Below are 12,011 nucleotides of genomic sequence, written 5' to 3' on the forward strand. Positions count from 1 at the left end.
TGTGTGACAGAGAGAGAGAGAGTGATTGAAAATGAATGGGAAGGATTGTGAGTTGTGAGGAGAACTCCAAAGGTGAAGGTTCTGAAGGTGGTTAAATACAAAGACGCCACATACACACTCATATACACACACACACAAACAATCTAGTTTTAAGGACAGCCTGGAAATCCCGGTCCCTTTCACTGGTCTAAGTCAGACCAGCAGGTGCCTGTTGGTTTCACTGACTTTGTAAAAGAAGTAGAAGAAGTTACACTAGTTGATGAACTGGCCTTCAGACCTTGTTGGGTCAGTGACATGTTGTCTTCATCCAAGAATAAAATGAGGTTCTGAGAGTTAAACTGATCTTAGAGTTGCGACACCGACGTCAGTGAAAGTGCTGATGTGACTCTTATGTAGTCGTCTGTCTGTGTTTCCCTGACACTGAGACTGTGACTGGGTGGGCTGGGTGGTGAGGGTGACTAGCTAATCCAGCTCACCGGGGGGTCAGGGGATGTATAAAAACAACAACTGCACCCACAGGGATGTGTCACATTCAGATCGGGCCCCATTGTCCCCCCCGCCGAAGCTTTGGTGCTATGTCTGATTCCCGAAATCCATGCTGGGGAAGGGGGCTCGCGGAGGGAGAGAGATTTTTCACACCGAGGCACAAAGCACCGGCCTCTGTGACTCACACGTGGGGAGGAAAAGGGGCTGAGTAATCACTATTATAACCACCATCATCCTGCCGTCTCGACAGTTGCTACTAACCGGGACTCCTCAGCCAAACTGTACAGTGATACAATATCAGATCACTCCTCAAGATGAGAGGATATTGCTGTTGAATCAGCTGTGTCAGTGCGTATGTGTGTGCGCTGAGTGGGCTAAACGTAGCATGTTACTAATCACTTCCATCTCTCAGCTAGCAATAGAGCAGATTTTAGCAGGGCTTACCACATGGCTGAGTCCACTAAGTGGCCCGCTGGGGCTTGACTTTACTGCCTTGTGCAAAGCTAGCTGTGGTGTGTGGTGTGTTGATAAAGATGGAGCAATCTGGCTTGTGAGATTAGCTGTGGTGTAATGGGCCGAGATGAAAACTAGATGTCATCTCTCTGCCAACCAAGTGCTTCCATAGGCTCAGCCCTTTCTCTCACTTGCTCTCTCTCTCTCCCCCTCTCTCTCTTTCTCTCTGTGTGTGTGTGTGTGTGTGTGCGCGCCCAACAGAGGGAGGTCAGGGGCGCGTCTGCCACGAGCTCAGCTCTCGCTCTGAGAGAAGCCATCATCTATGACCTCATCCAAGGAAAAATCCCCCTCTCCTGCCTTCCTCTCCTCCCTCTCCTCTCCTCCACCAGCTGAGCTCTGAGCTCTCCCTCTGCATTCCTGCTCTCTGAACAGCTCCCACACTGTCTCCGACGGCAGCGGGAGAGAGGGAGCACAGAGACGGAGGGTGGGAGGAGGGATGGAGGGAGAAGAGCAGAGGGGAAAGTCTTGCGGAGGTCAGAGACCTCACTAATAGCCTGTGGGCTGTTTGGGCGGCCTCACAGGGAGAGAAATGTTAGCAGGGAAAGTCAGAGAGGAGGATGAGATGAGATGAGAAGGCAAGTGAGTGAAGAAATTTAAAAAGAGAGACAGACAAAGTCATTCATTCATTGTCTTCACTTGCTTATTCCTATTCAGAGTCATGGGGGTCCAAGCATATGTTGGGCGAGGAAACACCGTGGACAGGTCACAGCTAACACTTAAAGATAAGCACACTGACACTCTCATTCACACCTATGGGCAATTTAGAGTCTCCAATCCTCCTGACTTTCATGTCTTTGGACTGTGGGAGGAAACCCATGCAAACTCCACACAGAAAGGGCCGAGGACAGGAATCGATTCCCGGTCCCAAACCACCGAGCCACCGCGTCGCCAAGACCAAGTCTGTTTACTGCATTCCAGCATTCCTAGATTTGTCTCCTGAACTGCCTGTCTGGGAACTGCGCTATTGTCAGTATTCAATGGTCATTTGTGACACAGCAGGCATGAAGGAAGCAGAAGACCAGGCTCATCAGTCAACCGCTCCTGATTTAGTGACTGTGTGGAAGGACAGGAAGAGAGAGAGCACTCCTCCACTTCCTCCCTTGTCCCATTTATCAACACACTGAAGATACATAGAGGTGTTTTTCCACGAGGGAAAACCCTCCGCTGTGTCATGATCAGTCCGTTCATGATGGGACAGATTTTGGAGAGAGGACAGTAATTATTGCATAAGTTCTGGGGTTTGGGGAAGTGGGGGGGGGGGGTTGTTGCATTCAGTTTCAACAGCAGCTGACCACAAAGGAAACACAGTTAAGAGGAGTGCATGGTGCCCACTCCTTGCGGTGAGCAGAGCCTGCTGCCGTCTGCTCTGACATCCGTCTGCCTCTCCTTTGTCATGAACTGTGGTGTCATCCGGCACAACCAGCCAGCACGCGTTGGGCTGCTCCCCTAAAACCACATTAGGTGCCTGCTTCCACACATACACATGCATATGTACATGCACGGGCACACACATACACGTGCACACCCTGGGCGGATATGGGAGGGAGAGAATATACTGTAAGGGGCAGAGAAAACAAATGAGTCAAACATGCAGTCATCCAGTCATCCTGTCTACTATGTTTGCTGTGGAGTACAGAACCCACAGATGTTGCTTGTGTGAATTGTTATGTTGTTTTGTGTGTGTGTGTGTGTGTGTGTGTGTGCATGTGTGTGTGTGTGTGTGTGTGTGTGTGCATTTGTTCCAGCCCTGCATACCAAGACATTTCACCTCTTATTCCTCCTCTCCTGTTGCCTTCACTTTCTCCCCTCACTTTCTCTTCACTCCTCTCCTCTTTTTTCTCCTCTCCTCTCCTCCTTCCTCTCTTGTGTCTCCTTTCCTCATCCCTTCTACACCCTCTCCCTCTCTCGCTCTCTCTCTCTCTCTCTCTCTCTTCTCCTCTTACCCAGTAAGTAATGTGATGCTGCCATCAGCCTCCTCGGGGCCTAAATAGACCCCAGTGAGAATTTAATAGTGTGACCATGATACATAACAAGTGTCCGTCCAGCAGGGTGACATCAGCAGCGGGGAATCTGCTGGTATCCCTGCCCAGCTCCTGGCATCATGAGGAGGGGGAGCAGAGCTGAGCTGTGTTTCAACACTATTTATGCTCAAAGGCATCCACATCTACCAGGAACATGGACAGCAACACTACTGAGGACACATGACAGTTCCAGGGGAAAGGGAAGAGGGAGAAGAGGGAGAGAGGGCAGGAAGTGGAGGAGGGGAGGAGAGGGTAATTCACAGCTGGAGAAAAATGGGGTTAAAAGGAATGGAAGGGTAGGTCTTTCAATATTATCGTTTATCGTCTTTCAGTGGAATCATATCGTGATGATATGGTGATTTAAGGATATCGTGACACACAATTCTGCTGTCTAAACTGATGATAACAAGCAAATTTGATTTAAAAACCTTAAAAAATTAGGTATGAAACATTTTAAGGAATATTATTTGGAAATTTCAGTTTCATTTAATATCACATTTGGTTCAATAGGATGAACATCAATTTGATTATTTAACGTGATTTTGCTTATGTGAGTCATATCGTGATATATATATCAATACTGGAACAAATCCTCATGATTATCATGATATTGATTTCAACCATATCGCCCAGCCCTGTGGAAGGGTAGATCAAAGGGCCGGAGAAGGCAGAGGGAGCTGTGACAGGCAGTGACAGACAGAGACTCTCCTCTAACTCTTTAATCTCTCTTATCCACTGGCATCCGAAGACAAGTCAGCACCCTCCTAACTGGTTGCGCTCACCTTGACCCACTCTCCATCCTTCTCTCTCCTCCCTCGCTCCCCCTCTCATGTTACCGTGTCAACCTTATCCCTCTCACTCCCTCTCTCTCCGTCGCTCTCATCCTTCCTGCCCTCGCTCTCCCTGGCTGTCCTCCCCGTGTAAACAGCGATACTGATTGTGTACAACACGCTTGATCCATCGCGGCCTCTGTCTGTCATGCCATGCTACAATGGTCGTGTCACTGTCACCACCTCATCCATCAGGCCTGAGTGGCACACAGAGGCTGGGCTCGCACTTCACTCGGACTGTACAGGAGCAGCTGGTTCTCAGTTTGTGCCAAAGTCAAACACACACACACACACACACAGGACTTAAACATTATAAATTATAAATGCAGACTCTGACAAACACACTCATTAATTTCAGGTAATAATGTGTTCCTGTTGATGATATCCGGCAAGGGAATGATTATATTTCCAACTGCTGGTGTGCGCACTTCCATATCGCCGTGGAAACTACCCATTGTTGCTCCTCACCGGGGCAGGAAGCACCTTTCACAACAATCTCACCCTCTTAACACAGATTCAACCCAATGCAACGACTACAGCATCAGATTACTCAGCTCTACTGGGCCATGTATCAAGTACACAGACCCATAGCGGTTTACTTCACAGTGCTGTCAATCTTTTTGGATCGGGACCCCTTAAAACTAGGTGATGCCTACTCACGACCCCCATCACAGGCTGCATATGCGGAGTGGTGAACAGTTCAACCAAAAAATGATTTTCCCTTTTCAGTTCGTTTCATTTGATTCATTATCAGAGGAGGCCAAGCGGCTGAAAACCATTCAGTATTTCACAAGAAAAAAGCAAAAATGTGAGAAAAATCAGAAAAAATAGACATGATAAGAAATTTGTATGGTAGAAATATTTTTTTTTCGTATGCCATGAATTATCTCGTGACTCCCCGAAATTATCTTGCAACCCCGTGGGGAGTCCACTCAGTTTGTATGCCAATGTCCTGCACTGATATCTGCCAATAACTTATCGAAAACAATAGCTTGGTCTTGGTCTTGGTACAAAAGCAATGCCCAGGAGGCTGTGGCACACAATGAAGTCTGGCAACTTCCGATGAATTTTGCCAGAACTGCAAGGAAATGCCTTCTGAGCTGTGGGAATATCCTCTCCGGTCTCTCTAGGAACATTCAAGAGAGCTCAGATGATGAGGACAAGGGACGTGTCAAGATACTAAGCTGGCCCTCCACCTCTCAAGACCCTACAAGGTGAAATTCAGGAGTGGTGCAGTGCCGGCCTGACGATGGGCCGCCATGCTGGCCGCGAGCCACCGGGCCGCTGAGAAACAGAACACAGCGGGCCGCCGTCTCTCTCAGCGTTCTGGCCCTTTGGTGCCTGTCGGCCCCGGGAATAGCAGCTATGTGACCATGACTACACAGCACTATTTCTGTGTGCTGTGCTACTTGACATTGAGAGGCCAGGATTATGTGGCTCCACTACTGTAAATGACAAGCCCCTGACCCACACACACACATACACAGACACACACACCCACACACACACACACACACACACACACACACACACAGACATACACATAGACACGCGCATGCACATGCACGTATGCATATGTATACGTGCATGCAAACATGAATAGCTCCACTAGCTACTTCTGCTGCATATGAAATAGTGTGACAAACACAATGGTTGGAAAAGAAGAGTTTCAAGTTTCAAGTGTATTTGTCATATGTACAATAAACAGATGCATTGCAATAACAAAATGCTTATTCGTGTAAAAAGACTCCTCAGTAAAATGCAATATGTAACATGTAAGTATCCACATTCATTTGCTACAGAGAAACTGTAGTAGTTCTTTTAAAGGCGGCATGCATTCCCTGTAAAACACATATCTGCCGCGCACAGAAAAGTTCACCAAATGGTTGAAATGAACTTCCCTCTAAAGCACGCTGGTAAAAATGCTAAATGAGCAAATCACGACATGTGCAAGTGGGCATGGCTTGCATATTCCCGGAAAAACACTGGTTAAATGCTGAACTCGTGCTTTTCAGTTGCTCAACAAATGGTATGAGGAGTGCTAAGTCCTGGATCAGGTCTAGCTGCCACACCCTTATGGTTCGGCTGAACATCTGTCTTCAACTGCCTTCCCCCAGTGTGAATATCTGAGCCCTATCTTGTTTATTCAGTATATATAGAACGTATGGGAATCAAACCCACAAACAGTGTTGAAAACGACGTTCCATAGCAAACATGTAAACACTCATGTTTTGCTGTGGATTTTGGCTGTAATGGGTTGGTTAACCCTTGAAACCCACACAGACACAGCTCCAAGGCATTACTCCACCACATACCCACTCATAGACGCACACACACACACACACACACGCTGTCAGTGTAACAACATCCGTGTAGGAGGTGACTTCAAGGGGTGACTAACATTTGGCTGAGTCTCAGCCTGCCTTTGAGTCCAGCTGGGCCTTTTGACCATCCTCACCCTATTAAACCTGCATGCGGTATACATGACAGCATTGTTGCATCCTGCTAGTATTCGCTGTATGTGGTCTCTCTGAACTCTGTGGCATTCAGGAGCGGTTGAGGTCTCAGATGTTACAGTGGTGCGTCTTTGAACATGACATCTGTTGGCTGCGTGAGTAATGGTGTGGTGTTGTGGCATGATGTGTTGTGGCTAGAGATCAGGTGTCCCCCTGGCCTACGCTACACATCTGTTTCCCATGGCTGCGTAAATACATAGCAGCTAGTAAGTGAGTCCAGACCGCCGCCCAAGCATGCCGTAACCTATGATTGATCTGTCAGTGAGACTGATGATGTGGTTGTGATCAGAGCAAACTGATAATTTCTTCAATTTACATTTGGTCTAATGACGAGAGTTCCGGGAAATACGTTAATGTAGCAGCCAAATATGTATATTTAGCTCATATTTGCATGCAAACCAGCAACAGTGATTTGTGATACTATACTAGCATCAGCGCTGTTATACACTGCTATCTACATTCTGCTTCAATAAATGTCCCTGTAATCAGTTTTATGAAGGAAGGCTAAAAATACAGGCCATTAGAGCATTACATATGGTAGCACTGATGGCCAGGATACAGGTGCTTTGGTTGAAAGGAGTTTGCTTACACGTCAGAGACAGGGGAAATAAAATATTATGTTTACTATAATTACAGCTCCTGAATGGGCCAAAAGGACACTGGTGTTATCACATCCAGACCCTTTTAAAATATTACATCAGTGTGAGACCAGACTCAGGAAGTGAACCACATAGCTAAAATAAACTTGACCTTACTTATCAGACTCCAAGTATAACATTATGAAACCCCTATTAATGCCTAAAACAAAATGCTATGACCAGTGATTGATTTGTACATTGAGAAGTGATTGAGTACTATGAGAGTCAAAAGTTCTGAGAAAAAAAGTTTTATTTCTTTCTGAGAAAAAAAAAAACACTTTCATAAATAAAAATCACTTCAAAACTGCAGGGCAGGTTGTTTTGAAAAGGCGGAACACTTGAATTCACATTTTTATCAACAGCTTAACATGGATCTCAGTGTGTAATGATCACTGAGAGAGTTAACTCTTTCTCCTTTAGCCATGGTAAGACAACACAAGAATACAACATATTAGTGTTTCTACCCAATTCTTGCTACAATGCCTTGACTAAACAAGGCCCCAGGTATGATATTTGACTCCCTTTTCAACTCTTCATAGCAATACAGACACATAGAAGCTGAGTGCACAGTTTTGTTGGTTATTAATCAACATATAGCCAGACAAAAGACTAATGCACTGTATCATAATGGCAGACAGAGACCTGTCAGTGTAACATTGGGGCAGAACACTAAGGTAGTGTCTAATCAATGAATTGATCAATCTATTAATCACAGTGCTATTCATCTACTACTGAGTGCCAAAATCAAAGCTAGAAATCAGATATCCATGGACGACTCTTATTTTGAAATACTTATGTCTTCCAGGAGCTTCGGCAACGTTTGCCGTTTCTAAGTTTCATCAATAAATATTGTCTAATATCAAATATAAAAACACCAACCGTAACATCACTTTTTTACAAACTGACAGTGCATTTTGAATGGATGAAAGCAGTTAAAAATCTGCATAAATACAGCAAAACATAAATAAATAAATTAAAAGGAGGATTGTATAAATAAAAGGTTTACAGTACACTAAAAAAATGACGAACATGTGCAGGAAAATATAAAATGCTGTCTGTTGAGAGAAAAAAAAAACAAAAAAACAAAAAACTCCAGGTTGAGCTCTCATTGTTGTAGGGGGAGTGGCAAAAATGTATCCCGTTAAAAGTCTGAAACTCCTGGTAGTTTTGAACGCAGCCAAGAAGCAGCAGTGAGTCTAGACATGTTCCTCCTTCTCGTTCCCTCCTGCTCGTCATCCGCGTGCTCGTCACATCGCCAGTCCGTCCTCCGGGCCAATCAGTATTCCAGTTTCGGGCTTTCGGCTCTTTCCTCACGGGTCATGAGGCCTTCTGGAGAATCCTGAGTCTGATGGGTCCGTCTCTCTCTCTCTCTCTCTCTCTGTCCAGGGGCGGGTTAAGGGTGCCAGGCCACAGGGCACGCCCACTCTGTTCCCTTCTTCATGTACGTTCCTTGTTCCTCCCGGTCGTCCTCTCCCAGTTCACTTCTCCTTTTCTATTTTGAGGTAGAATTTCCGCATCCTTGCCTGAAACAGACACAGAGGCGATGAGCGAACTTCGTTTCATTCAGAGCGTGAAAAAGAAAAAGAATCGAATTTGCTGTTATGTGTTGTGATTATCTTCTATCTTTGAGTGCAATAAAAGATGTTGGCGTGCGTGCGTGTGTGTGAGTGTGCATGTGTGTGTGGCCCTGTTCCTCACTACTCACCCCTCTCTGTCTCTTCAGTGGTTGGGCGCTAACCCTAGTTTGACCTTCTCTTCATTCTCTACATCGTACGCTCCCCGCTTGTGAAACCTGTGAGCACATAAAGAAAAAGGACCTAATTTAGGACCATTAATTGTCTCAGCCCAGTACAAGTCTCTAGAAAAGCCATAAATCTGCATGTGTTGGTGGGTGTATGTGTGTGTGTGTGTGTGTGTGTGTATGTGTGTGTGTGTGTGTGTGTGTGTGTGCTGGACTCACCTGAGTGCTAGTAAAAGGCCTATGATGGTGAGACAGAGCGAGGACAGCACCACCGCCACCACGGCCAGAGCTGTGGTCCTGCTGTAGCCCTCCTGGGTCTTCCCCTCCACGGGCAGCGTGAAGAACTGACACCGCTCCCCAGAGTAACTCGGGTGACATCTGTGGAAAGGAAGGAGGAGAAGAAGAAGAAGAAGAAGAAGAAGAAGGAGAAGGAGAAGAAGAAGAAGAAGAGAGAATCGGTTGAGTGGCTCATCTTCAGAAGGTACATGTACAATCACAGAGAAGATAATAATTCAATTGTGAATGAATGGATCTATTGATTTATGAATGAATGAATGGATGGATGGATGGATGGATGGCTGGAGATATACACATGGATGTAGAGGTACTACTTACACACAGGACGGGGCGCGGATGTCCCTCAGGTAGTGGCAGGTGCCGTGAATGCAGAAGTCCTTGTACTTCCTCAGGCATGGATTCCTCTTCTTCCCCTTGCCTTTGCCCTTCTTTTTTCCCTTTCCTCTCCTTCTCTTCCCCTCGCTCCTCTCGGCCTCCAGGACGGCAGTAGAGTCCTTGGGTTTGCTTGACATGGCAACTGAACCGAAAATAAGAGAAAGAATGAATGAATGAGACATGAATCCCCTTGTCTTTTTAAGGAAGCAGGGGTAAAAAAAAAAACTAGAAGTGTCTTGTTATGATGTAAAATTTATGAAGAGCATCAAAGCTGTGTTCCCACATGTGATTAGGTAATGGTGAGTAGCCTGCAGTTGGCTTACCTCGCGGCAATTCGACCTCATAGCCTCCAGACATGCCATCCTCCTCCTCCTCCTCCTCCTCCTCTCCGTAGTAGTAATCTTCATCATACTCCTCATCCTCTTCCTCGCCATACTCCGCTGTCGTCCTGTCCACGGCTCTGCTGTCCTCCTCTATCCTCCTGTCGTTCCTCGTGTCCAGCAGGTTGATGACAGCCGTGTGCTGCTGCCTGTCGCTCTCATACCTGTCAACTGCAGCGCCGCTGGCCAGCCTGGACACCACTGAGAGGGGGGGGGGGGATACAAACATTTTTTTTGGTAAATATTAAACTTGCCTATTATAGTTAATTCGATGTAGTTATCACTTCAATGGACGTTAAAACAACGAAGAAACGTGTCTTGAGAGCGCAACAGAGTCTAGTGTGCGTGGGTGGGTAGGTGGGCGCGCGGACAGGGCAAGTTGAAACATGTTGCTGCACCAGGACGCTCCAGGTGGGATTTGGGGATTTTACTGTAATAATAATAATGATTATAACGTGATGCTATTGATCCCCGTTAAGAAACTCTCTTTTGGCTACCCCCGGCGCCCCAGGAGCTGGTAGGGGGGTCAGTGCCTTGCTCAAGGACACTTCAGCAGGGCGGATGCTTGCCAACATGGAGGCATAACCCCTAAACCCAGATCCACCGGTAGCGGGACAGTCTAGGTTTTGGCCTTGTAGGTTTTGGAAGTGAAATGTAATGTAGTGGGGGGGGGGGGGCAAAGCAAAGCTGGCATATGCTCACACAAAAAAAATTGCATGGATAGACAGTTAGCTAATGTCAGGCAAGAATATGAGTTAAAAATAAATGTATCCAGTTACATAAAGCATGCTCTAAAATAGAGAGATGACCCCATTAGCTCCCGAATAGCCTCCGCATCATGAAAATCGTTGCCTTATGGTTATAAAGTTTACAAGGCATGTTCACAAGGTCATGCTGGAGAAGTTCACGCTAATAAACAAGGGTCGGTTTGATACAGGTAAACAAGAAATAAACAATTGGAGGAAATAGTAGGCTATAGCATGGCATTCATATAGGCAGCCTACAGATCCTGCTCAATGGAGAAGGAAAATACTGGTGATCATCTTAGGAGCGCAGAGGAAACTTGAAACTTACCGAAGGCGTGAACGAGCAGGAGCACAACTCTCAAAATCCTCATGTCTTCAAAACTTCCAGTGACTCTTAAATGAGAAATTGGAGAAAAAAAATGATCTAATAGTTGTATTCCTTTGACTTGTTCCGGGTCTAAATATTCCTTTCTTTCTCGCTTTTTTTCGTTGTTTTATATTGTTAATAAGTTATTCCTGATTTCAGATGCGTGACGCGCCTCTGGTGGCGCAGGCTGAGCGGAGCTGAGTGAAGGAGCGTCAGGACAGAGGGACAGCGGTATTTATAGCCCGCTAACCTTTCACCACGCCTACCGGCAGACACACTGCATCACTGTTGTCTTCAGCTGGGCGATATTATGCTGTTAAGAGCCTCTCTTAGGATAACTTTGAACTCCAAGGCTAAAAGGTGCATTGGCAGATTAACTGATTGATCCATTATCAAGCACACTTCTAAATCTCAATGAAAAGTCACTCTAATATTCCTATAGGAACATATAGGCTACTGTCTGTGGTACTCAACTGTGAGTTTGATTGTAGTTAATTTAAAGTTAAAGTTATTAAATTGTTTCCTTTTTTTTTTTTTTATCTCCTATGGTAACAGTAGGCTATAATATTCCTAAACTATATTATATGTAGTTTATAGTATAGCTCTGATATTTGTATAGTGTCTTTCTAAAATTTCTAAGATTATTTTCATAAGGAAGAGCTAAGTAATAGATTGAATTAATATACTAATCTATCAACTCCACCATCTTCCTCAATCTTTAGACTTCCTGCTTGATCCTGTCTTTAAAAAAAAAAAAAAACCTTGGCTCTTATTTCTAGAAGTTATGCTCTTTTTAATAATCAGGCTTCTTGCCTCATTGAAGACTTTAGTAGCTTATTTCAGGGTCAAATAAACATTTTCATAGTCACGGGAATGTTATTATTCTACTGTCTTGGCAGTTTGGTGTTGGTCCTGGCTGCTGGTCTTCTTGGTGATACTGGAATTTGAGCTTATTCCTGCTGCATTTATTTCCCCTTAAATGGCTAAAATGTAAAATGTGTACACATGAATAAACCTTACATAGATTAATCTTCTTTGTAATATACCTGGGCCTACATACAATATTATTCCCATGTCACAAACCTAGACCTGTTGTAGAAT

The 12,011-nt window shown here is 45.3% G+C and overlaps 1 protein-coding gene across 2 annotated transcripts; it reads right to left on the minus strand.

Annotated features, from left to right (window-relative positions):
- Positions 1–7,236: 7,236 nt before the first annotated feature.
- hbegfa (heparin-binding EGF-like growth factor a) lies at positions 7,237–11,106 on the minus strand. 2 transcript variants are annotated; one of them, XM_071537028.1, is made up of 6 exons: positions 10,872–11,106; positions 9,741–9,998; positions 9,361–9,559; positions 8,965–9,123; positions 8,710–8,796; positions 7,237–8,527 (listed from the first exon to the last, which is right to left on the minus strand). In XM_071537028.1, the coding sequence occupies exons 1-5, from the start codon at positions 10,912–10,914 to the stop codon at positions 8,724–8,726; spliced, it is 732 nt and encodes a 243-aa protein (XP_071393129.1). In that variant the 5' UTR covers positions 10,915–11,106; the 3' UTR covers positions 7,237–8,527; positions 8,710–8,723. The 2 variants fall into 2 exon arrangements, with proteins under 2 accessions (XP_071393129.1, XP_071393130.1); XM_071537029.1 differs by lacking the exon at positions 8,710–8,796.
- Positions 11,107–12,011: the final 905 nt, after the last annotated feature.

Source organism: Centroberyx affinis, unplaced genomic scaffold (genome assembly GCF_046629955.1).
Source record: "Centroberyx affinis isolate AG114_WGS23_722 - 3 ecotype Tasmania unplaced genomic scaffold, CSIRO-AGI_Caff_v1 ptg002977l_1, whole genome shotgun sequence".
Taxonomy (NCBI): Eukaryota; Metazoa; Chordata; class Actinopteri; order Beryciformes; family Berycidae; genus Centroberyx; species Centroberyx affinis.

Coding starts and splice junctions, on each gene's coding strand:
- hbegfa (XM_071537028.1), bottom strand. CDS start 10,914: ATGAGGATTTTGAGAGTTGTGCTCCTGCTCGTTCACGCCTTCG. Junction 9,999..10,871: donor CCTGCTCGTTCACGCCTTCG/GTAAGTTTCAAG, acceptor CCCCCCTCTCAG/TGGTGTCCAGGCTGGCCAGC. Junction 8,797..8,964: donor GGCCTTTTACTAGCACTCAG/GTGAGTCCAGCA, acceptor ATGTGCTCACAG/GTTTCACAAGCGGGGAGCGT.